Raw genomic sequence first — 27576 nt, 5'->3', positions numbered from 1 at the left:
CGATTGGCGACCGGCGCTACGACGACAAGATAGGCCGTGGTGTCCCAAATGGTCTACCTGAACTCCACAAGGGCAACAATGTGGATGAATTAAAGGTAAACCTAGTCGCAAGCCGATAGCAATGGTAAATGATGTATTGTCTAACACTGACCCTAAGTTGTTGGACGGTGTTGCATGAAGCCAAAATCCTGATTCCTTAACAGAAACGGCCAGGAGACGAGCACGCTCAGCAGAACTGACACTTGAGTTTACCAATGAGGTGTGTGTTATTCTGCAAAGCGGCTCGTCCCAAAGCCTTTGCACATTCAGATCTACAGGTAGAGATACACCTGGGCAAGCTGTGTGCCAAGCATTCCTGGCTTCCTCACAGTACGAGATTTCTGTAAGACCTAATGAAGAATTCGTTATTTTTTGGAACAGAGAACTCGTACCGTGCACAGAAGACAGGAATGCCGGTAAAGCAACGGATGTAGCTTTCCTGATACCAAGACCTCCAAAACGTATAGGTAAAGAGGCCTGGGACCAAGATCTATCATCCAAATTGCAATTCAATATGTTTGATAATATCCTCAAAATATGAGAATCCAATACTGACAGAGAATTTAAAAACTTCCATGCTGGACAACATCTTAAAAAGTATGTAAATTTGGGAACAAAAATACAAAATCGAATAATGTGATAAGCCATGTGTATTTTAATTTTGCCTAAACGTTCAGAAATTATATCAAATTTTGACAAGAGTTCGTCGAAAAAAGGTTGAATAGAATCTTCTAAAACGGGAGAACCGAGGAGGCGCAATGATTCTTTTCCTACAATTTTTATATCAGATGACAAAGAAAAAAATTTTTGTAAAATCATGTCTCTGGCAGGAACAGATAATAATTCATTAATAAAAAGTTCACATTTCGAAAAATTCAACTCAAGACCAATTTTTTTTAAACCATCTAATAGGAAGGTAAAATCATCAAAAACGGTAGTTGCATCGCCTCCTAAGGTCCCGTCATCTAGATACCACATGTTCAATTTTGAATTTAGTTTCGAAATAATGGGATGAATGGCTAGACTTTTATAATGATATTACAGAACAACTTTCTACAAATTGATAGTAAAATGGATGACACTTTTGCTTCCCATGTCTGGTTTATCTATTCATTGATATTTTTTTATATACAAACAAATAAAATCAATGTGTCTATTTGTTATAACAAAAAAACTTTTTTATAATATAAGTTATAACAAAAAAAAAGTTGACGAGGGGGAAACCTTCAAAAGGTACCCTATGCCGTGGGAGCGGCACGGGATTATGTGGGATTCTTACCGCACTAAAACCTCCCCGGTGGCCGTCCTCGGCGCTGCGTAGAGGACTCCGGGATCTCCAACGGAACGCAACCGGAGTCCTCTTGGCGCGTTGCCCCGTCGGGCTCCGCCCAGGTGAGCTTGAAACTCACCACACCATCTGGTGTTCACGACGGTATGCGACCACACACACCGCCGTCCAACCCGGGGTTGCTGGCAGGGCGATACGAGCTCCCACTCGTGCCGTCCGCAACCCAGGAAGCCCCCTTTTAGTCGCCTCTTACGACAGGCAGGGGATACCATAGCCCTTTTCTGGTCCCGGAACTACAGGGACGAAGTATACGTTACTTATAAGAGTTATAACAAAAAACAATTATTAAAATGTTTAATGCGGATGAAATGTTGAATGTCTTTGTTTGTCACTATAGAACATCACTACGATACGATGAAGACGCAACCCCCACTTTCATTTATGTTGGCGAAATTCGCAAGGAAGTAGCTCCCTGGTAGTGAAAAGTTAGCGAAATGTAATGAAACTTGTCTGGGAATTTATTGCTAATTGGTTGCTAAAGTTTCAGAGCCTAATACACAAAAACTGCTACTGCTGCCTATAGTCACATTATTATTTTTATTTTTCATAGATTTTCTTATGTTCTAGATCTTATTTTAGCAAAAACAAGCATGTAACTGTCGGTTAGATTATCACATATCGATCTAAGAATTTATCTAAGGAAAGTTCTAAGCAGGAAAATGAACAATAACATCGGCCAAGTGCGAATCGACCTAGGTGGTTCAGATAGAATGAAACGAAACGAAACGAAAGATAACGTTTTTGTCAGTGATGTTTATGAGAATGAAAAAACAAATTCTGCTATAACCGTACAAGAATTAAGAACATAAAAGACAATTAAGTGTACCGTTAATTACATTAATTCCATTATCCCCTCGTATATATTTTCGCTGCAAGTATTGGAGCACGAACAAGATACGTCTCTAATTTGCGCAAAGGCGATGCGAAAATCAATAAAGTTTGCCTAGAGCAGCTCTTATCTCCGATGCAGACCATCAGGAAAGCAACATAGCTACAGCTCTGTCGAGTAAATTAAAACTTGCAACGTGTCTTCTAGGACCTAATAAGTAACTCTGAGACCGTGGGCGACACGACACCCTTCCCAGGGTGGGGGAACCTCCCAACTAGAGGCATGGTAAGTATCGAGTACTTTTCTTTCGATATCGATAATTTTTGTCCTCGATTTTGAAAGAAAACTATTTTGTATTGGATATTTTTACTCAATAAGTACTTTTGTAGTACTTAACAAGTATCGAATAAATTTTAGAAATAACTTAATTACTTATGAGAAAATTAGCCCTAAGCATGATATGTTACAATTCTTATGTTTCGATACTTTTACGAGCACTATACTTTTCGATATCTCATGAGTATCGATACTATTCAATACCGTCCCTACTCCACCACCCTTCTAGACTGCGATCCAGGATATGACATTAAGTTTTGTTGCCTGCAATTTTATTTTATACCTTTCACTGCGCTGTAGGTTTGCTTATTAGGAGTGATGTTTTAAAAGGTTTTACTTGTTTCACTTCTTCGTTTATTTTGCTTAAAGTGTCATAGAAATGTCTTTCAGTTAGTGCAGAATGACGTCACACTTGCAATGGTATCATACAGTTTTAGAGAGCGAACCCCGTTCAGGAAATTTTAAAAATAATGCTTCTTACACTCTTGGATTTTTTTGTGTTGTAGGTGACATGAATACACACAAAGACAAATATACAAACAATCGGACTCAAGAAATAAAATTAAAATGTACATACCTGCCGGGGATCGAACCGAAAACCCACCGCGTACATGATGATCGCTCCGCCACGGGAGTAATATGAACATCAGATTAAAACTCTTTATTCGTACACAGCATAAGAATCCTGATATGTTTGTTAAGTTGTCGTTTTATTTATGTAGTAAAAAAAACCTACTATTTCGTTTTAAGGTCTAAGTGATTACAAATTCAAGTAGCGTTAAGAGATCCCTGAAGCCAATCAATCCCCTTAAGAAATGAACTATACTTATTTTTTTGCATATTTCTCAAGTATCCGTAATAATTAGAACAGAATTGAGGTCAGGCGCTAAGAAAAATCTGTGTTTCCGTGCGTTGTTTCCAAATATATTTTTGGATGCAAAAAGCATTTTTATCAATGGATATTGTCAAAATCGGTGCATACAGTATACCTGCGATCAACCCTAGATAAGATTAGGTTCATACCTGGGTCGGCCACTGATGCGCCGCTACCATTGAAGACAAAGCTGGAACGCCTTAGAAATGTATCCCTTACCACACCTTTCAAACCAGAAAACAGCACCGCTTAACACTGCTGTTATTACGCAGAAAAAGGTGTGGCGGTGGTGCCGCCGGAGTTGAACCACAAAGAGCCACCTTCAATCTAGTCAAACAGTTTTGGCTCTATTACCTTTAAAACTACTACGCAATTTCATAGAAAACATTCCATGCCCAGACATTAGTAGATTACAGCCATCACTCATTATAATCATTAGCACAACTCTGTCATCTATTTCCGGAAACAACTTCAAAGCGCTTCAACTGTCGCTCTCTAATTTCAGCCATTTTTAAACACAGAGGTCATATTTTGTGACGTAAACTAGCCTGCAGTGCTTATGGTAAGTGGTTAGTGCCATCCATGACATCTGGCAAACCCAAATACCATTAAACTTCTACGTCAAGTCTGACTAAGATTCGTTGTAACCTGAGGACTAGGTTGAAATGCCTCGTATAAATGATTCCCTTGCCTTTCAAACCAGTACCCTTACCATGAGCTTTTACGTTATGACAAATATGACTGTTTTGGTATTTGTTTACGTATTTGCCCATACAAATTCCGATCAGCGCCCCTAGCGGATTGTATCAGAACTATAGTGTCAGTAACGTAACATTAAATGTTTAAATTGACAAAATGGCGCTTTATGTTTTGTCTATTTTGCGAACATGTGAGGCAGACAAAAATACTTGAGCACTTACTTATTGTTACATTTATTCGGTCTACTGAAGCAAACGGAACAGAATAATGGATTGAGTAAACGTAACGTTAAATTGTGGGATGTTTTGAAAATTCATGGTAAGGATACAGAACACAGCAATGCTTTACACCGTTTTTAAGGATGATGGTAGAAAAGGAGCATGCAGTAGTGATGCGAGCGGCTACTGCCGCCCATGGACATCTGTAATTAACGACAGATAAAATTATACTCCTGAGATTGGCTACACATGTGTAGCCAATGTCAGGACAATACACCCATAAGGATAATTGGAATGTGTAGGATGTGTATGTCTCCCTTGCCACATCCTTTATACAGAATACAGCAGCACCTGATACTGCAATTATAAGGCTATAATAAGTGTAGCGATGGTGCCTCCTGAGTTGAACCGCAAAGGGTTATACTACTTCCAAAAATCTGGCATGCGTGAAATTGTTATGGCGGCGGTACTTCCGAAGTTGGATTACGACAAACTCTACCATTTAAGAATCCCGTTATTTTTAACCTGAATATAACCATAAAATCAAGTTTCAACGATAATTTGCATTGATTTTATGTAACTCGACGTAATTGTCAGAACCGGTCACTAAGGACTGACGGGAGACTCATTAATTATGTATCGCGTTAAAAAGCTCAACAAAACTTACAAAAGCTTTCAACTTTATGCTTACGGTTTAAAGTATACAAAACTTTGTGATGTCATTTTGCACAGAGCCGCATATCAGGTAACGAAACACGTAATTAAAGTTGATAGCTTTGAAAACTAATTATTTGGTACCTGGTGCTTCGTGTGATAAATTTTATCAAGTTTGTGTTTAATTAATAGATATTAAATTAAATTCGTGTACGCGTGGGTTCGTGATTCGTCACGATTAACTTTGATGAAGATTTTTCTTGTACTTATTATTGCACTATAGAAACAAAAAATAAAAAAAAATACCGGCCGAATTGATAACCACCTCCTTTTTAAGTCGGTTAAAAAGAAATGTCCATACGGATCCCACCGGAAGCCACACTTAGACAATTATTTTATATCCTTTCCCTTAAATCACAACTTATGTACGTAATGCCAAATTTTCAGCTAGCTGATGCTATTTTTTAAGATTTCACCCATACCATAAGAAACATACCACGAACAATTTTTTTTATAATTCAATCTGTCCGATAAGTATCTACTGATTACCCTCTCTCCTATGACGCAAGACGCAGCTGAAAGATTGTAACTTAAGACCTCTTAATGAGAAAACTTGCGATACTCCGTCCACTTTGCAAGTTTCTGTTCAAAAGATTACTTCAGTGACACTCAATATAATTAAAGTGCGGTTTACATTGACTTTTACTGACACGATAATGAGAAAATATTAAAACTTATCTACGTACCATAAGGTTTCATTGAATAATAATCACATTAAATTAAGAAAAAAAAAACTTTAATAAATCAAAACTGTATTTTTTTATGCAAATAATCAATTATTTAGTTAGTTTACAGAAATTAATTATGTTTTAATGAGAACTTATTTAAAATCGCCCTACGTCAACTGTGAAATGTTTGTATAGCATGTGGTTTAAACGAATTAATTAATTAGAATTATCGTAAAAACGAAAAAGCCGACTGCTTAAAAATATAGACTGTGTTACTCCCACGTTTAAACGAATCCAACGATACCCCATATGTAAAAAACCTTGAAACCGTTTAGACTGCTATACTATGCTATGCTCATAGATTAGTAAAGATACTTCGCCGCCTTGAAATTGAATGAAGCCACAAACGACTTATTAGTAAGTTCTTTTTTTGAATTCTTGACAAATAAAAACATTGTTAGAGAAAATTTACGAATAAATAACTAATACTGCGTAATTTACATCGTAAATAAATAATTATTTCAAATATTTTAGGGACATTTTAGCACGAAGATGTGGCAAAACATTTTTACGCAACTATTTCAATTCTCAAAACTAGATACATTTTCTTGTTAGGAGTGAGTAATCTTTACTAATTTATGGCTATGCTATACAATTACACATACAATCATACGCTCAAAAAACATTACCTTGCAGTCGGGTAAGGAACGACTTTAACTTAGGTTTTATTAGTTTCTATTCAGGCATATCTAGCTACATCAGTTTGACAGGAAGCTTCTTAATATTCGGAGCATTGTTGACATAAAACACAGCCTTGATTCAAGATGCCACGATAAAAATTATGAGGTGTATAAGTGACCTCATAGTGGAAGATTTATAATTATTAAATAATATTGTTATGCCAATATCGTTTTATGACGTCATATTTTAATGTTACACTTATAGACTCGTATTACGTTGTTTGTTTCTTTGGTAGGTACCATGGACAAAGAGTTGACCTAGAACAGCATCGATTCAATGTTTAGATGAGTACAAAATTTAGATAACATCATTTACTTTGCGGAAATCTATGTTTTTAATTTCTTTTTGTATATACCTCAGAGTTATATTTTATTATCAAACTTATACCTACCTACTTCTAGTTTTCATGGCGTATTTTACTATGTTTGCTATTAAAATTGATTAAACAACTATGTCCACTTAACTTCTATAAGGATCATTAATAAATAGACTATTCTATAGATATTGAATACTATTTAGTCGCGGTGTTCTGACCTATACCTACTGTTCACACCCGAGTGCCTTGGCTCTATACTATTATTACTCTTTGGTAGAAACATTACACAAAATATTTCATGAAAAAGAACATTAATTCGCAAGTCACGTTAAGCTCTTTTAATTCTACAGCATTACTTTTATCTTGCACATGTATTTTATTTGATCAACTGCACATTGTTTGTTTTACGTTGAATATTTTAATAATAAAGTAAATAGTGATGTGTATTTGCTATAAGTATGATATAGGTACACCCGTTAGTTATTTTATTATCAATCTTAACCAATTTGCTCACCTAAACCATAGATTAGTAAAGATACTTCGCCGCCTTGAAATTGAATGAAGCCACAAACGGCTTATTTTAGTAAGTTCTTTTTTGAATCCTTGGCAAATAAAAACATTTTTAGAGAAAATTTACGAATAAATAACTAATTTACGTAATTTACGTAATAAATAAATAGTTACTTCAAATATTTTAGGGACATTTTAGCACAGAGACGTGGCAAAACTTTCTTACGCAACTATTTCAATTCTCAAAACTGGGTACATTTTCTTGTTAGGAGTGAGTAATCTTTACTAATCTATGACCTAAACTGTCAAATTTCGAACGTAAGCGAATTTAAAATTTCTCATTAAACTAATGAGCAATAAAAAGTATGTTAACAGACTTTTTACCCAGTTCAATGCTAACATCTGAAATACCGTCATAAATTTTATCTATATCTAAATAGCTCATAATCGACATACGTAAGGCTTTAGATAAACAAATTACGATATGTATAATCACGTTTAGGAACATAGAGACTGGCGTGACGCTACATTATTTAAGATCTACGATTTTTATAGTATAGGAGTAGCAGACGAGCATGCAGTCCACCAGATGGTAAGTGGCTACTGCCACCCATGGACATCTGTAATCAACTCCAGATAGGATTAGATATTCCTACCTAAGGTTGGCCACAGATGCGTCGCTACCCGTGACGACTAAGCTGGAATGCCTCGGAAAAGTATGTCTCCCACACCACACCCTTCAAACCAGGACACAGCAGCGCTTAACACCGCTGTTATGAGGCAGAAATAAGTGTGGCGGTGTTGCCGCTGGAGCTGAACCACAAGCGACTCTAGAATTCGGTCTAGATGTTTATGTGTGTGTGTTCATGATATCGGCGAAACAGAGGATCCTAATGTGAAACTTTGCATCGTGAAAGCGCCTTTTTCTTTTATGTAATTAAGCCATCGACATTTATGTTCCTTTTAAAGCACAGTGGGGTAAATAACCCGCGTGTGTAGCTAGCTAAGCTAAGAACTTTTATATTCAGGTTCATACTATATTTCTTACTCGATGTATTATATTTTTTACTTGACTGCGAAGTATAATTAATGTTTTTCGACCGTCTGTATGTACTCATAGTCATTGACACGCCGTATAGCCCAAACGGCTGTTCGGATTTTAACATATGGATTTGTCTAAATTGTACAAGTGATACAGGCTACATATCACGGGTCACGGAACCCCATCACGAATCACTGGACCCTACAGATCGCAACACCATCGAAATAACTCCCCCAGTCCCCAACAGACAAAAATCCAATAGGTGTAACTGTGGCAGCATTTCCAATCAAACTTTTTCCGTAACTCCGTCTCCGCATTGATAGACTTTTTGAACTCCTCCTTAAACTATACAAATTACATAGAAGGAGCTTGAATGTACGTTTACGATGATTATCACTATAATAATTATCAAACTATTACCTATCTACCGTTGGGTTCGATTTTTTTAAGTAACACAGAATCTCACAATAGAAAAAATAAATATAGTTATTTTGTAGTTTTGTAGGTAGTAGGTACCTTTTTTTTACGAGGGGAAATCCTTCAATAGGTACCCTGTGCCGTTGGAGCGGCACGGGGTTATGTGGGATTCTTACCGCACTAAAACCCCCCCGGTGGCCGTCCTCGGCGCTGCGTAGAGGACTCCGGGATCTCCGGAGGAACGCAACCGGAGGCCTCATAGCGCGTTGCCCCAACGGGCTCCGCCCAGGTGAGCGTGACGCTCGCCACACCGTCTGGTGTGCACGACGGTATGTGACCACACATACCGCCGTCCTTCCCGGGGTCGCCGTCCGGGCGATTCGAGCTCCCACTTTTGCCACCCGCAACCCCGGAAGCCCCTTTTAGTTGCCTCTTACGACAGAGAGGGGATACCGTAGCCCTATTCTGGTCCCGGAACTACAGGGACCAGGTAGTAGGTACCTACAAACTTTATACTACTTACAATATTTTATACTTCTATCGAATCGGAACACGACCCTCAACTGAGAAGATCCGGTAAGAAACTCAGTTGTTTAATAATAATAAAAAAGATATTCGTCAATTCGTCAAGCGATTCGTCATCTTGACATCATGACAGGTTCATACAATACGTATTCTAAACAAATTTGTGTTCTCAGTTGCAACACCATAATTTTCAAACCAAACACAGATTTCAAATTAAGTATATAACAATTTCAACTCGTTAATTAGAATCCAGTAAACACAGAATACTAGCTACAATACTTTTTTATTTTACTATTTATTCAGAATTTAAATGAAATTCCACAAAAACTTAATAATACGTTAAATATACCGTAACATACGCAATTTTATTGTTTTATTATAAGATAATAAGATTGGAGCACCAAATGAGCTTGCCATTTACCTGATGGTGACTGTGTACTAGCGCCCATGGACATCTGGGACTAATCTTATATATAAAATTCTCGTGTCACAGTTTTCGTTGCCATACTCCTCCGAAACGGCTTGACCGATTTTGATGAAATTTTTTGTGCTTATCCGGTATCTATGAGAATCGGCCAACATCTATTTTTCATCCCCCTAAGTGATAAGGGTTGTTCACCCTTAACATTTTTTTATTTTTTAGTTTGTCGGGTCAGCTAGTTCTATATAAAACTGGTTGCACTTGAAGCCGATCTATTCTAATAACATGGTAGGTACCATCTCTAACCAAAGACTTCAAATAAATCGATAGAAAATGTTTAATATCCGCTAACGTGACATGAGACACATGTTACCGTGTGGAGGGAATCTTTCGCCTTTATTCAGACGAGATTTTCCTTTTTCCGCCCTATTCCTGGCTAAGCTCTCGTAAAAGCTTTCCTCGGTAGTTTTTCAGGCACTCACAATTAGGAGCAAAGGCTTGCGAATTCTTTCGAAGTTAAATTTTGATTCGGTTGTTAGTACGTAATGAGATGTGATTAGCTTATGTCTATTTGACAGGAAATTTAGATGCGAATAAGTGGAAATTGTTGTGTGAAGCAGTAAAGTCAATACGAATATCACACTGGGAAAAGTATAGAATAATTTGAACGTAAGTTATTGTGTAACTTATTTTAATAATCCATTATTGTCTAAGATGAAGATTAATGAGGATGACAATTAATTATAATAAAAACCGGCATGCATGCTGTCTATCTCATAAATTATTATAAAAATAATGTGAAAAGCACCTACTAAGATTGAAATAATTTGTAATTAAATTGATGTAATGTACCTGGCGGTAACAGGCATGTACCGTATATTTCACCTTACAACATCCATGAAAATCCGTACCCTTAGTATGAGTTTTTGCGTTTTTACAAAAATTACTGTGTTTATATTTGTTTACGTATTTGCCCATACATTTCCATTAAGCGCCAATTACGTATAGCAGCCCTAAGAGGATCGCTGATGCTACCAACACGTATTTTGGCGAGTCACCGACTTAGACCTAGATTTATTGCAGATTAGCAATTTCGAAATTACCAATTAATACTTTTCTTAATTATTGTAACATTAAAATGTGTATTCTTAATCCAACTTTGATAGAAATCACTAGGCTTACATATAAGAGTTTTGTTGTAATTTTAATATAATTAAATTAGTTTTAAGTTTGGAGCCTCCGAGAGCAGCAAACGTAATTCGCCCCTAGCGGATTGTATCAGAACTGATTGGAAATATATGGGAAATACGTAAACAAATACAAAAACAGTCATTTTTGTAAAAACGTAAAACCTCATACTAAAGGTACAGAACACAGTAGTGCTATACTATCGTAAAAGCTAAACTTTATTATTATTCTTTAGAAACCCTTTTACACTTGCTCTCTTTATATTTACTGACTTATTTTACAACTAAAAAGGACTAAAGTTACTTTAAAACGATAAACTGTCGCGTCATTCATCTAATCATCTAGTTAGTAGTTACGGAACACAAAACTGCATAGTACAAAACAGTTAATCAATTTTTCGATTCCGAGAAGTGCAGGTAAGGGCGGCACGTGAAGATATCCCTTAACAATCATCTGTCCCGACTCCAAAGTTCAATGAACGACAGTTTTTGTGACGCTCAAAGTACATCGAATTGCGTAATTATCGTATGCTCGGTTAAGAGTATAGTAAAGAAAAAACGGTAGGAATGTGCCAAATACATTTGTCAAAATAATTTATTTTAATCGTGAGCCATAAATGTATCAAAACAATTAATTCCGCATTATTTTAATTAAGTAGTAATATAAAACGATATTACATATTTGCAAGCTGTAGTAAATAGGTAAATGTTTTTTTAATAATTTGATTAAATTAAAACATCTTTATTTAATACGAATTATTTGCTAAGGAAAAAAGTACACACTGCTTTTATTATATAACTTGTATTATAGTTAATCAATTTTCATTCTTTGTTATTGTTATTATTAATCAAGATTAATGTTTTCTGAATACACTTTGGGATACAATAATCTCAAGTTTTCTTTATTTACAATTTTGGCCTTAAATATCTAACAGTCTTAAATAGTATCAAAAGCACATTATTATATTGTTTGTTGTCAATGGATACATACAATAAGCAGTTAATATAACGTAGATATTAATTTATTACGTACAACTTTATAAAGTATTATAAAGTGCACGTCTCGAATTAGTATTATATATCAACGGATTCGAAATTGTCCTTTCCATGCTCCTGTAACACGCTTTCTATTTGTAATCCTACTGTTTCCACTCTACTATGGCTTATGGCATTTTTGCCTCTACCGGTGCTTTGTCGCCGCGTCCATTACAGGGGAAACGTAGTTAGCTATTGAATTTACGGACGCCCTATTAATTACTATTAACGAAGGGACCAGGATATGCCTATTGTGAAGCCTTTTTGCTTTTAAATCATTCAACTTGTACGTCGGTAAAAGGTTTACTTAGAAATCAGGCGCCAATTCATTTATGGAGATTTATGATATTGATATTGTTAGTTATTTTTTTAAAATAATACGTCTTTAAAGCAGGTAATATATTATACGTAGTATTCTTTGGTTCATTCAATCATTCTTCATTCATTCAAAGTAATAATTTAGGGCCCACGTTATGCTCGTTTGATTTTGAAAATCGTTATAACGTGTTTCGTATAAGAAAAATCCTGAAATTGAACAAAGGAATGAAGGCGAATTTGAAGCTCTCATACTTAATAAGTGTAGCGAAATAATTCTAAATTAAGAGTAATGAATTACTAATAACAGGATATCTATGACTTTACGAATTGTCTATCACTTGATTAAATTTATTTAATTACGTTAAAGGTAGGCTGAAAAGAAAGAATCCAAGGCCATGAATCGAAATAGTTATTAAAAAATCGTCACATTACCAATTAGCGCACCATTTCATTATACTTACATGAAAATGTACACAAATTAAGCATTTTAAAACAAAATCAACTCGCCAAAGCCGACGAGTCGCAGAAAATTGCAGCAAGAAGATCGCAAATTACGTAATGGAGATCGCTAATACCCGGTAATGGCGCTTCGGATTCCAACCACTTACTTCGCAAACAACAAAGTTACACAGAAACTGTTTTAAAATTATACGCTTTTATTCATTAACTTAGTTATTTTTGTATAGAAGTAGCAAACGAGCATGCAATTCATCTCGTAGTCTATTCCACTTTGATTTCATAGATTTACTTACATCCTTACTTAATATTATTCGAATTCAAATTCAAATTCTTTATTTGCTAGAACACAGTTATTACACAGATATTATGTACATCTTACAGTCCTGTACCCTTACCATGAGTTTTTACGTGTCGACGAATATGACTGTTTTGGTATTTGTTTACGTATTGGCCATACTATTTCCAATCAGCGCCCCTAGCGGATTATGTCGGAACTTGGAAATAGTATGGGCCAATACGTAAACAAATACCAAAACAGTCATATTTGTCGACACCTTAAAACTCATGGTAGGGGTACAGTATGTTCTACCTGTATGAGGTTTGCAAAAAATCAACAAAATTATATACAACATAAATTAAAATTTGTTACTAATTGTATTATTGTATGGCATTAGTCGATTAATAATATTAAATATTATAAATCCGAAAGTAACTATGTCTGTCTGTCTGCCTGGTTGTCTCTTCTTCACGCCTAAACCACTGAACCGATCTTTATGAAATTTTGTACAAAGATAGTCTGAGTCCCGAGAAAAGACATAGGATAGTTTTTATCCCGGAAATCCCACAGGAACTAGGGATGGCGATCTAAGATCGATTAATCGGAGAATCGATCTTTTGGACCCAAAACATCGATTACTTTAATCGATATTAGTAAGGATTGAATCGTAAACTATGTATTTGATCAAGTGATGATCTTTAGTAAAGTTGAAGGTACGAATTTACAGTTTTATGTATGTTAGTAGGTACGAGTATGTTATATTATTTTATTTTAAACGCGGGCGAAGCCGCGGGCAAAAACTAGTATGTTAATATAATCATAGGTTACATAGTGTCACTTACAGTCACACAGGTGATCAAATTGGAATATGATTTATATAATTTTAATATTACTAGTTTTGTCCATTATTAGGTAAAAAGTACAGATGTAAAGTGCATATTTCGAACTATTCAATGTTTCGAAAATACAAAATTTGGATATAGAATCCGGCGTTAATCTTTAACGACGCAACCAGTTCAACGTCGGCGCTAAAATGGCGTTGACGTTACAAACACGTCAATGCGTCAAGTGTTCTTTTCGAAGCGAAGAGAGCTTAAATTTACGCCTCAAATTAATTAATACATACCATTAACATTGCATTTGCTTATAAAAATTTAATAAATACTACAATAAATTTAGATGTTATTAACCTTGTTTGAAGGTTGTCTGGGAGAAATCGATCTTTAGCGATATTTCCGTCATCTTGGAGATCTATTATTGATCTATTGATCATTTTAGTATTAGTGTATTACGATTTATAATTACATTGTAAATATACCTACATCATAATGGACAACAATTTAAAAACTATGGTCGAAATATACAGATTTAAAAGTCAGAACATACTAATTATTCATACATACATATATATTACATTTCGGCTTTCAACCATTTCATTTTAAAAAATTAATTTATTTAGCGAAACTTAAATTTCATATAGTTAGGCGCTCTGGTATGAAGGGTGGTAAAGGAGACATACTTTTCCCAGGCGTTCCAGCTTAGTCCTCAGGGGTAGCGACGCATTTGTGACCGACCTCAGGTAGGAATATCTAATCCTGTCTGGGGTTGATTACGGATATCCATGGGCGGCAGTAACCACTTACCACTAGGCGGACTGCATGCTCGCCTGCTACTCCTATATTATAAATTAAGTAGTTAAATAGTATATAAAGTTATTAACCAGTTTATATGGTTGCATAAAATCATTATCCGAGCTAAAGGAGTCCATTTATAGCATCAAAGTAAGAAGATTAAATGCAGAGTAACTTTGAAATTACCTACAGAGCCCTGTAGATAGAGGCTTAAGACCGCCCACGTCTATTTCAGAATTTTCCCAGCGCACTAGAGATGCGCTGGAAGATTATAACTTACAGCGAAAATGTTATATTTGCCTGTATATATGTTACTGTAAAAGCACAAAGTACGGTAAATCTTAATATTAACCACCATGTTGGTTAATATCCGAATTTATAAAAAAAAACAATTACGAGTTTTCTATCATTGTATAGTCCTCGCAAAACTGCTAGCTCTGAAGTTGTTGCGAGCAGGTGTAGTCATACAATTTGCTATGGCGACGCGATTCATTTCTATATTCAGAGCGGACTACCAGTTTTACGCGAACTACACATTGGTAAATTTTAAGATTTACCATACTAAGGGCTTTTACAGTAACATAACAGCAACGTACACTGTTGTTATAATACAGAAATAGGTGTGACGAACCTTTGTAGTCGAACTACAAAGGACGCTACTACACTAAAATTGATATCAAAAGTAAAATATCACAAATTTGATAATTTATTAGCTGTATTCCCAAGCCTGACACGCATGTGAAATGAAATGCAATATATTTATTTGTCTAGGCCTACGGTGGCTGTCCCTGTAGTTCCGGGACCAGAATAGGGCTACGGTATCCCCTGCCTGTCGTAAGAGGCGACTAAAAGGGGTTTCCGCAACCCCGGGTGGCGAGAGTGGGAGCTCGAACCGCCCGGCCAGCGACCCCGGGAAGGACGGCGGTATGTGTGGTCGCATACCATCGTGCACATCAGACGGAGTGGCGAGCACCACTCTCGCCTGGGCGGAGCCCGACGGGGCAACGCGCTAAGAGGACTCCGGTTGCGTTCCTTTGGAGATCCCGGAGTCCCCTACGCAGCGCCGAGGACGGCCACCGGGGGGGTTTTAATGCGGTAAGAATAATACATAACCCCACATAGCCCCGTGTCGCTCCCACGGCATAGGGTACCTTTTGAAGGTTCCCCCTCGTAAAAAAAAAAAAAAACAGGCCTACGGTGGCACTTACACATTGTCAGTTACAATATTTATTCTTAAACTACTACCGGATCAGAACGCGACCTCAACTGAGAAGATCCGATAAGAAACCCAGTGGATTTGTCTTTTTTCCATAATATTTATTACTCTTTTTTTAAATACCATCATATTTCATATAATTAATAAAGCACTAGCTCGAGTATCTTGCTTTACATTTATCTCTCTACACATGAAGGTATAATATCTTTGAATATAGCCAGCTGCCGACAATTCGTCTTTAGAATATGGAGATCTGGTTTCGACGTCAGCTTCCTACGATGCATGCCTCAAACAAATCTCCATCAAACTAGCTATCGAGCGTGCTAGTCTATATTCCCGTGTTCCTCTGATATTGCCAAATGTACTCTGAATTTGCATTCGATACCGGCACAGTATCGGCTTTTCGTTTATTTCTATTACTTTATAGGTAATTTTTAAATAACTACAAAATATCATAGACACAAAAATCCGATTGCTTAAAAAAGCTTTCTAAAAATCCGGTTGGTTAAAACATAATCTATGGGTTAAAATATGCCTTACAACAGTCCCTCGCTTTAAAGAAATAAAACAATATCATATATTTTTACCCAACTATACGTATATAGGTTAGTATCATTCTTTCTTTTTATTTTATACTTGATTTTATACTTGGTGTCATTGGATTCATATAAATGTTGTGAGTGACATACGCTATAATTGTCTAGTTTTTGACGGTGGTAGAACCCTTTGTGGTTTGCCTCCGGCGGCACCAATTTCTATATTATAAAAAAAAGTTAGTATAGGTACTATATCATTTTGATTCAAGTAAGTAGAATTTATATAAGAGATACATCTAAACAATTAAACGAATACATTGTTCCACGAACTCTTAAGTTTAGGTGTTGTATCGAAACTCTACGCCTCAGAAGCGGCTATTATCCAATAAAGACGGTCTCTTGTTTATATAGCGTGATCCTTGGCGTGTGATGATTGTACACAACCACATTCACAAATTAATTAAACTTCTTAATGCTGTACTTCAATTTGAAATCACTGTCCATAAACAAAAACTATTCGATTGAGTCCAGTTCAATACAATTAAATTAAAATTTTTAATGAAAAAAATCATTTAAAATTAATTAAAAACCAATTCTTAATGTCAAAAGTGAAACTAATATTTTTATCTAATTGCATGGAGTGCGTCACCAAATTCCTTTACTTATTTAAATAGTTATAAAAAAACAGCATTCTATTACTTACATAGACGGATAGACCAAGGCCGACCAAGGCTCGAAATTTGCCAATTTTCACCAACCAGACGAAGTCAAATCTTTGGTGCATAAAAATAACATAGATTGATTATTAACAACGGACAATAGTCAGGCTTGAACGGCGCTACAGTTATTTCTATACATTGTAACCCAAGTTTATCACATGACATGTCGGAAATCATAATGGAATCAAACATGAAACTGAGTGTACTCTATCGTTTATTGGATAATCGGTGGGATGGCTCAACGTCGTTAACGATATTGAACTACTTCCCAACCACTTTTCAACTGAGTTCTCAGAAAGAGCTTCTTAATTCATCTTATATCAATATTTATATTGTATACCTTTATATTCTTATAATGTTACTAAGCTGTCACTATAGTATCGGCTCCAGAGTCAATCCTGGAAAATCGCATACATTAATGATGTAAAAAGAACTAGGTACTTTAATATTATTTTATTATGTAATTAAAATTAATAATAACACAAACTATAACTACATATCGATACCTTAATTCGCAAAACAGCCAACCCCACTTTTTGTCAAAATGTTTTCTTTATTTATTTTGATAGTAAATGGCGTTGAACGAAATCAAAATAAATAAAAATCATTTTGACAAAAAGTGGAGTTGACTGATATACAATATGGGGGAAACATAATAAATATTTAAACTTAGTAAAAAAACAAGCTATTTATTCGTAACAATCTACATGCATCGAATATGCATGCATTGCTATTTATGCAAGCATGCATTTCTAGTTTTACCCATTTCCCCAAACTATTGCCAGGAATTCAATTGTTGCAAATTGTATGAATTTTACCTAGAAATAATCTAGTAAAAGGCATTTTCATCCAGAATGAATTCCAGGTTTTCCCAGAAATTGCCGCGCGCTTATTAATCTCATTGCAAGTGAGTTTGACAGGCTGTAATGAGCTTTCGGTACTCCGTTTTTATAAGCTTTAAAGCTTCTTTATTGATAATACAGGAAATACCTCACATTTTTGCAATCTATTACATTTTCTTTCAATTAAATTCCCGTTTCGAGGAAAATACTTTTAGTTCTTCGCAGACGAGTATTATAAAGGATCTTTGAAGTCAGCTTCAGTTAATTGGTACTTTTGAAATACAAGTCTTTCAAAGTTTTAAGTAGATTTTCTTCCAATTAACATTTTCTAGAAATATATAAAATTCTTTTATAAATCAAATTCTGTTAAATGACTGACTCCTAAAGAGACTCTTTGAATCGGCTTTATTGAGAACATTTTATATGTAATTTCTATCGATAAAATGCGTCATATTTTCTAACAACCTTAATAAAGTTTTACACACGTCAAAAAATACAACGAAATAACATCCTGAGGCAAACAAAATGGCGGCTAATGTCTGTGCGCGATAATCCAAAATGATACCTAACACACGTATTTTGCTTCACTTTTTGATTTTATAAAATAATAGTAATAAATAATAAACTTTTAATTACATGTATCGTGCGTTATTTTGCGGAAATTCATGCTATTAAGTTAGGATTAAAACTACTTCGCAACAATCCACTACCAATATGTATGATGGTATATATTTTAAACCGTGCATTACGTGCATATTGGTAGCGGATTGTTACGAAGATTTAATCCTAACTTAATAATCTAGCCTATTAGCATTTTAAACGTCATTTAAAAACTTGTCACAAATGGCCGCAATAGTTATCACCAATTCCTCTCTTTCCAGGGTCTAGTCCAACTAGCAGTGCTGGCCGCAGTCGTCTCCCTCGCATCCAGCAGCGTTGTCAAGTCTCCCAGTGATGGCACCTTCGAGCTCCTCATCCTCCACAACAATGACATGCATGCCCGCTTCGAACAGACCTCACAGCTGAGTGGGGCGTGCACCACGGCTGACCGGGAGGCTGGCAAGTGCTACGGCGGGTTCCCTAGGGTTGCACATGTGTGAGTATTGTGGCAGTTAAGGGCTGTGTGAAGACTGGGGTTACTTAAACCAAGACATACCAATTCAGTTAAGTTTGGAAGCTGGAAAATCTCTCGCTAGTTCAACTTCGAAAGTACAATTCGTTTGAATGGCGTTGTAAGGGTAAAATACTTATTCAAATTTGACCAGACGTAACAACGCATATGTGGTCGATCTCATATGATTTTCCATTCCAATATGGAAATAATCCCAGAGTAAGTGTGACCAAAACCTATCAGGTTAAAATTCACATAAAAGCATTACATACATAAAAGACATTTTAGACAGAGTATATTAGGAACATACTCTATGTATTTCTTCTCAGTAAATGTCGTTAAGATTGATTAATATTTCTTTGAAAATATTTTTTAAAGAATAAAATTGATAACGAAATCAGAAAGCTTCATTGAAATACCCACTTCTAACCAATACGTAGAACCTTGTTAAGAACTTTAAAGTGAAAAGTATTGCACTGAGTCCTCAAACTTTGGCAACTATCAAACTTTGCCGAGGTATTTCAATATCGACCCAATAAATAGCAGTCTTCCTCTCAAATACTCCTTCCAAAAAACTTCCTTTCAAAAACTTCCTCTCAAATAGCCGGATGAAAATAGAATGAAATGAATAACCACTTCCGCTCTTACGGCTGGACTTATTAAAAGCATTAGACAATAAAAGCCTTTTCTTGCAATGTCAAATCTAATCCGCAACTCTATTAGTGGCTTGATAGCATTGGTAAAGGGTCTGACTATACTTACCGAAGCGAATTTGGCTAAAATCGTAAGGCTTGGTTGGTATTATATTGTCCCTATTTGTACAGGACTAATGTTACATTTTTATGTGTAATATAGGATTAGAAAACGATCATGCTGTCCACCTAACTGCATGTGGCTACTGCCGCCCAGAAACATCGGTAATCAACCCTAGATAATATTAAATTAATGCGAACGTGCCGCTACCCCAGAGGACTAAGCTGGAACGCCCAGGAATAGTATGTCTCCCTTACCATAACCTTCAAACCAGAACATAGCGCTCAACATTCATGTTATTCGGTAGAAATATGAAATATGTGAAGAGACCCTTTATCTTACTTTATTTCGTAACTACAACGGTGTCTCGCAGACAATTTTAGTTTTCTGTAACAGAAAAGTGTGGGTGAAAAGTTTAACTATAACGAAAGGAAAGAAAAAATATCATGGTATCGTCTGTCATATACATCCTGACATGAAATCTGATCAAAGCCGAGTGCAGTCGTTGAATAGCAACCAGTACCACAACCAAGTCCTTGAATAGCAACCAGTACAAATTCTTATAGATTGAGTGACCATTAAGTACTAACTAATCCATACAACGGTGCGCGCTATTATTTTCAATATAATTTAAGTTAATTTTGTGTTATGATTTCCATTTAAATTAATTCATTAGCAATTATTTTAGTAGACTTTATTTTTGGAGCGGGTAATTTCGGATGGGGTTGCAAGTGTCGCCTTTTGATTATAAGAACAATGATTATTGTTTTGTTTTTGGGGAGTTAGTTGACAAATGACATGGATAGCGTGTCGACTTGTAAATCCATCGGCTTCGAATTTATTATTTTCTTGTGTGCTTGTTGGAACCGAAAACTTGTGCGCTATGGAATAACGCCATCTGGCGTTCCAATGTCGGTCAGACGCGAGGCTCGGCGATCTGACATAATATAATAGAGAAATAATCACCATAAACGATACTGGATCTTATATGGGTGCTTAATGCTTCTATTGTGTGTACCTCAGCTTCTAAATTCTCAACCTGCTTTCAATCGTTGTACCTTGCAGTGAAGCGACTAGTGCACGAATCATTTCTATGGCTGCACCGCTTTTCACATCCCACTACAGTATGCCATATACGGCACATCTCTCTCCCCACGACTGAGGGAGGTCTGGGTAGTCCACCACCCTGCTATAGTGCGGATTAGTGGAGATTGTAGTACAAATAACGCTATGTACCATCAACACAACTCTAGGATTTCTTACGTTTTGGATGCCATGGACACACTCAAAAATGTAAATTCGTCATTAGTATCTGTTTAGCCGGGGATCGAACCTGAACCCACAACGTTTCAGACCGGTATGGTGACCGCTCCCACACGGGTCGTCATAATATCCAAACTAAGTATCTCTCAATAGTAATATTCCTTAAAGAAATAAGTTAATATAAAATGGAATATTATTGAAGTATAACAATAAAATTGAAGTGTATGTCTTTAATTTCACAATAAGTCCTATTTAACTTATCTTAATTTGTTGGTCCGCCTCTAAAAATAAATTTTGGGCTTAACGGAAATTTCCTACGAATAAAAAGTTTTACGAGAAGAGAGAGAAGTTTCTTTTATTCCAAAAATATCGAACTCCGGCGTAAAAATTGTGTACCGGGCATTTTTTAGAGTTCTTATATAATTTGTAGACATTAAACATTTTATTAGGAATAATCAGAAAACAAGAATAAACTAAGTAATGGCAATCGGCCATGACACGGATTTAACAAGTTTCCGAACAAGTAATTCTAATCTGAAATTTGAAATGCTCTTTAGAAATCCGAATACTTCGAAACAGGTTCTATAATACTTGTCCACTAATGAAAAATAGTGGGAGAGTTAAGAGAAAGTTATATTAAATACTTAGATAAGTATTTTTATTGAAGTCAGTTAAAGAAGGTTGAAGGCAGCCTTTAACTGACTTCAAAGAAACTTCAAAGAAAATCGAAAGAAAGGAAGGAAATACTTGCAATCGTAACAGTAGTAGTATCAGAGAATAACTATTAAGTTAAAATTAAAACTACTTCGCAACAATCCGCTTCAAATACGTATGATGGTATATAATTTAAACCATGCAGTATTTACCACTTTCCCTCCCTCTAAGGATCCAGATGAAAATAAATAAAAATATACACCACCATACATACCACTACATACCAACACGTGTTTCGCGATGAAACGGAGCATCATCAGGGTACTTACCCTGACTCCACGACGGTCGGAAGGATCCAATCTTCGAAATAAGTCGAGAGTCAAAGGTCCTCTACTTTGTGAAGTTTTGCCTCCTAAAAGTTTACGGATAGACTTGCGTATATCATTCGATTTTAAGTAGGAAATAACACTGGAAGCTGGGAATTTATACGTTTTATAAGATACGTGTACACTCGTATTGACCAATGCCCATCAGCAACCTATTATTGTCCTACTGCTAGGCCCGAGATTTCTCACAAAAACAGAAAAGGCTTAAGAAAAAATAAGAATTACGGATTTCACACAAGTTAAAATTTTTTAATGAACACACACACATGTAGCTTTCCTTATAATGTATTTCTTCGTCATTAATTCGTACTTATATTTAATTTCTAATACGAAAATCACTTTGAATATTCAGAAGTGACATAATTATGTTTTTAACAATTTATAATACTAATTATTAACGACACTTAAAGAGACGTCTTCACGATATTTCAGGGTGAAAGAGGCGAGAGCCGCGGCGGCCTCGGGTCAGGGGCCCCCAGTGCTCTACCTGAACGCCGGGGACACCTACACAGGCACCGCCTGGTTCACTCTTTACAAGTGGAAGGTCGCTGCTGAGTTCCTTAACGCATTACAACCAGATGCCGTTGTGAGTATCCTTAGAACATTAATAACCACTGAAGTTCTAAACACACTGAAGATTTTTTTTATTAAAAAAATAATTTAAGTCAAAAACTGAAATTACCATTACTTATATTACTTACATGACACAACAAACACTTTGGAGTGTTTTATAAAGTTATAACTGAAATATGATGAATCAATAAACAGTTATAGCGATCAGGTACCTGATCTCCTGTTTCCTGTATGGAAAAGCGAGGATTTCTTACTTTGTTCTCAAGGGAGTCCTCCAATAGGGTATAAAACTCTAAAATTATTTGAAGTTGGTTTTTCCATGGACGGTATTGAGTATTCGCTATTAGGCGGAATGCATTCCAATTTTCAACTTCAATGAAAATAAAGAAGTTTGCACTCTTTGCTTGTTAACTTTATGTTATAAGATGCTGAAAATAATTATTTTTTTAACCACAGTTTGTAAAAATGTTAGAACTTCAGTGGACATTAAAACATACCGTCCGCGTGTCCGTCAAGTGTTTTGTGGCGTCCTATTTACTGTACCGACCATTTAATGTTACAATTGCGCTTTTGTTAATGTCAATCATGTGTAGAGGACCAGCTCTCAGGGCCGGATTGGGCAAGAGGTGTGGGGGCCCTGGAGCAACGAAGAGGCCCCTTATTATGCGAATAATTTGTATCCGTCAAATCTGTCAAAAACGACTGCAACACTACACTGTTACAAATAAAAATACACCCCTACAAGTAAAATTACGTCAACACTTTTGGAAAGACACTGCTAATACTTTTTGAAACAAAGCCTTACAAGTTCCTTATAAGCTAATCCGTCGAAATTTGGATATTCTCTATTGTGGACGCCCGTCTCTTGTGGAGAACCCGGGGCAATCCCGCTTGCCCTTCCAAAGCCCGGCATTGTCAGATCTCGTTCGTTTAATTAAACCTTTCGAGCTTCGACAGTGTTTTGCATCAGGCGTAACGTGTGTCGAGATATTGCGCGTGTTAATTTTTCGCAAATGACGTTTTAATTACATAGCGATTCAAAATGCGTTATAATGCAAATCCTATTGATATTTAAGATATGCTTGAATGCGACCAATGAACGCGCTTTTATTGGCTGCAAAGAAGAAAATGACTGCGATAAACTTACTTGTTACTTAGTAGGTAGTATTATCTATTAATGCCTAGTTTTTTTAGATTTTTCTCGTATTTCAATGAACAAAAACATAAATTTTAATAATACATTAAAGTTTATATATGAATATGACCTAATTTGATCGAGTCGTTAAGATTACATGACTGCTAATAAACGAACCAAGGTACTAATAAACTGGACATGGAGAGGAAAAGTTTTATCCTCGACTTATTACAAATTGATAATAACTTGTTTTGAAATCTGTCAATCCGAGATGATGACAATATTAGCCCGCTTCATGCTTTTCGGGATTAAAAATCTTAACAATGTCCGTTCTTTAGCCGCTATACATAAAAGACGTAATCTTACGTCTTTTACTTGAACGGATAACCTACGTTGTCAATCATCGCATCCTCATTGCACAATGCCATGCAACGTGAGCCGCATATCGCATGACGCACCCAAGTGTCGCATGGCCGGACCATGCTAACCGCACGCCAGCTATCCAGTCTAATCAACGCCATTGAACGGTACGATATGGTCTGTTAAGCTCTGTGCATCATGGACATGTGAAGAGAGGAGTTTAACGGTGATAACAACTCTAAGAGGCAGAAGCAATCTGCTCTCTGGTTGGCTTTAGTTTAAGGTGCTGTGTTGTTCTATGATAAAGCATGGAAATACATACACAATACACATGTAAGGCGGTGTTTTTCATAACTTATTATCTTACCAGATTGAATCATTGTGTAAAGAGGTTTTAGCCGGCAATATTCTATGTACCACAATTAAGAAGAAAAATGTAAAGTGGAAACAAATTTAAATATTATATTTCATCAAAATTCTCATCATCTTCGTGGTGTATGAGAAAAATAGACGAATAATTAAATATTATAGATTGGTAGGTATTTACTTCATCTCACAATTTCATACAATTTGCACAGTGAGAAAAAATACGGATTTTTTAAATACAGATTCACTTGGATACATTTGTACGAATACATATAGGTACAAGTGTGGGAAGGTAGGTAGTAGGTACATGAGAAGTTCTAAATGTCATATTATTGTGGTAAGCCTGCTTACTGGGTACAAATATAGGTACATAATATTATATGCTAAGTTCTAAATGTCATATTGAAGCCTGCAGGTACATCTCGATAGCAATGTAGACAGAGCCTCAACTGTTTGTAGGCGCAATTGACAGCATTGACGTAAGAATTGTGGTGTTGACGTTTTTGTTGTTATAAAATGCAGAGTATAGACAAAACATAAGGATACTTAATACAGATTAACTTGTGTTGATACATTTGTACAGGTGCAATGCTAAGTTATAAAAGTACATATTGTAAGCCTGCAGATATGTAGGTACATACATACATTGTACATCTTGATAGCAGTGTAGACAGAGCCTCAACTGTTTGTAACGTTCTGCTTAGACGCAATTGACAGCATTGACGTAAGGATTGTGTTGTTGACGTCTGTCTTGTCCGCCGACATTTGAGGGTTAAGAGATTACGCAATTTGACATGCACTGAATGGTATAGCTACAACAAGATTAAATCCTAATTAAGGTTAATATCTAGTATTAACCTTAATTGCCTTACTAAACCTATGTTTAGTATACATAAACTCATTAGATTAAGTAGTTTGGAGATATGCCATTCACGTTTACATAACAATGTAAGAAAATTATAAAGTATAAAAAGTATTAAAGTTTAAAAGCTTCCTTTGAACGCATAATCTCTAGAAGTCAGTCAGATTTGAAAAAATGAATTTTCGAATTAGATAAGTCATTGATTAAAGTATTGATTTAAGGCTATAAATTATTAATCGGGGTCTTTGTTATTACGTTATTAAATACAGATAAATGAAAATTACTTCTAATTTTTTTATCTTATAAAAAATTAGAATTTCGGGAAAATAACTTTTATTCATATAGATAGTGAAAACAAAGTATTGAAAGCACGCCTAAGCTAATAGATGTACTTAAAACTTATTTCATAAGATACCGAAGCTCTACCGCCGACACTGGGGACCAAATACTTCCAAATTACTTCCCCATTTAACGTTTCGTAACGAATAAAAATTCGTAAATCCATCGTCTCAATTCAATTCGATTAAGGAATGGGGTAAATTACCTCACCATTTTAGGGTTACGGTCTTCAAATGCGCTTTAAAATTCCAATGAAATTCGTGACTATTTTTACGTTCTATCACATTTTTTATACACAGAAGTTATTTGCATCCACATAGTTAACCGTCTCTATTTACAACTACCTAAATAATTGACGTGTTAAGCGTCTAATAAAGCGGTTATACCTAACTATCAATTATTCATCATAAGAAGAAGGGAATGTCATTCAAATAATACTGTCAGTCGACACTTACAGTAGTTTACTATTTATATCTCACGTCTCACATAGATAACATTTACGAACATGTAAAATAGGTATATTTCTCACTTTTACAACTATACGTAAAACAACGTACCTCGTTACACAATTTTCATGTAAAAATAAGTTGAAATTACTCATAGGTATACGTTGATTTGTCCCTGTAGTTCCGGGACTAGAATAGGGCTACGGTTCTCCACCAAGCGCTGAGGACGGCCACCGGGGGGGTTTTAGTGCGGTAAAACTCCCACATAACCCGGCGTCGCTCCCACGTCGTCGGAGACCTTTTGAAGGTTTCCTCCTCGAAAACAAAAAAAAAGGTATACATTGATTACCTTGCCTTACTTCCTTTAAGAAGAATACCCCAGCAGAACTATACTTAGGTATAGTCGGCGTAAAACTGCTAGTCCGCTCTGAATATAGAAATGAATCGCCTCGCCATAGCAAATTGAATGACTACACCGGCTGGCAACAACTTCATAAATAATACCAACTATATAAATAAGAAGTACACAGCAATACACTCAAACACTATCATCTTCCATTAAAATAATGGACATAGAACAGAAAGTACGTATGAGTAGATTCTCGTCCCTAGAGACATAAAAACCAGTGTTTCAAAAAAAGCAAATTGATACGCAGGTTACAGTTTTCGAGCTGGCTTTAAAACGAGTGCGATATTGACTTTCCGAACTAATTAGGTCCGCGCTGAATGGGCTCACATTAAGCCCCTGTCGACTGCGATTATGCCCGTTGATTTTCGAGCTAAATCGAATGAGTAGGTACCTACTTGCTGGAAACGCGATTCATTTGATTTTTTTCATACCGTGTTTTGGCTGAGAGAGAATTTCATGATGTAGTTGATGAATCTTGGTAATGTTCGACTTTTATTCTTCATCTTTATTTATTTTAAACATTTGAACATATTTGTTTTTGAAAAACTCTTAATACTTAACTTTAAGTTGACTTTAAAGTTAGTTGGGCCGTATCTTTCGTAAAATAGTACTTTTTAAATTGTAAACTAATTTGGCCATCTTTTAAAAAAAAACAATATAGTAAAGCAGATAGGTATTCTTAAGACGTAGTGTATGAGAGTAAATAAAATAATGACCATACCTACCCGCAATTTCAATCATATGGTTTTTATACCAGAACCTTATAATCAATAATACGCCAACTTACACATAATTGATAAGCTGTTAATGGCTGTTAAAGCTTTAATTCGATGTAATGGAAAGATTATTGGAAGGATTAAGTCATGTGAAATTACAGTATTATCAGCTTAAACTACACAAAACATAATAATATCTACATTACTTATATTGTAAAGTAACTACAAAAGCGAATCGCGGGCGTAAAGCTAGCATTTAATAAATTGCCAAGTGCTCAGCCGAGAA

The 27576-nt window shown here is 35.7% G+C and overlaps 1 protein-coding gene across 1 annotated transcript in view; it reads left to right on the top strand.

Annotated features, from left to right (window-relative positions):
• LOC140754044 (trifunctional nucleotide phosphoesterase protein YfkN) overlaps positions 1 to 27576 on the top strand; it is a 71655-nt gene that overhangs the window by 30432 nt on the left and 13647 nt on the right. Inside the window, exons 2-3 of the mRNA XM_073088954.1 lie at positions 18799 to 19013; positions 22517 to 22670. Coding sequence (XP_072945055.1) covers positions 18799 to 19013; positions 22517 to 22670 — 369 coding nt within the window. The remainder of the gene's footprint in view (positions 1 to 18798; positions 19014 to 22516; positions 22671 to 27576) is intronic.

This window comes from Epargyreus clarus, unplaced genomic scaffold (genome assembly GCF_041222505.1).
Source record: "Epargyreus clarus isolate Ecla_fem2 unplaced genomic scaffold, WU_Ecla_fem_2.2 ptg000027l, whole genome shotgun sequence".
Classification (NCBI taxonomy): Eukaryota; Metazoa; Arthropoda; class Insecta; order Lepidoptera; family Hesperiidae; genus Epargyreus; species Epargyreus clarus.
The sequence above is the reverse complement of the archived record's forward strand: the minus strand, read 5'-3'. Positions and strand labels throughout refer to the sequence as shown.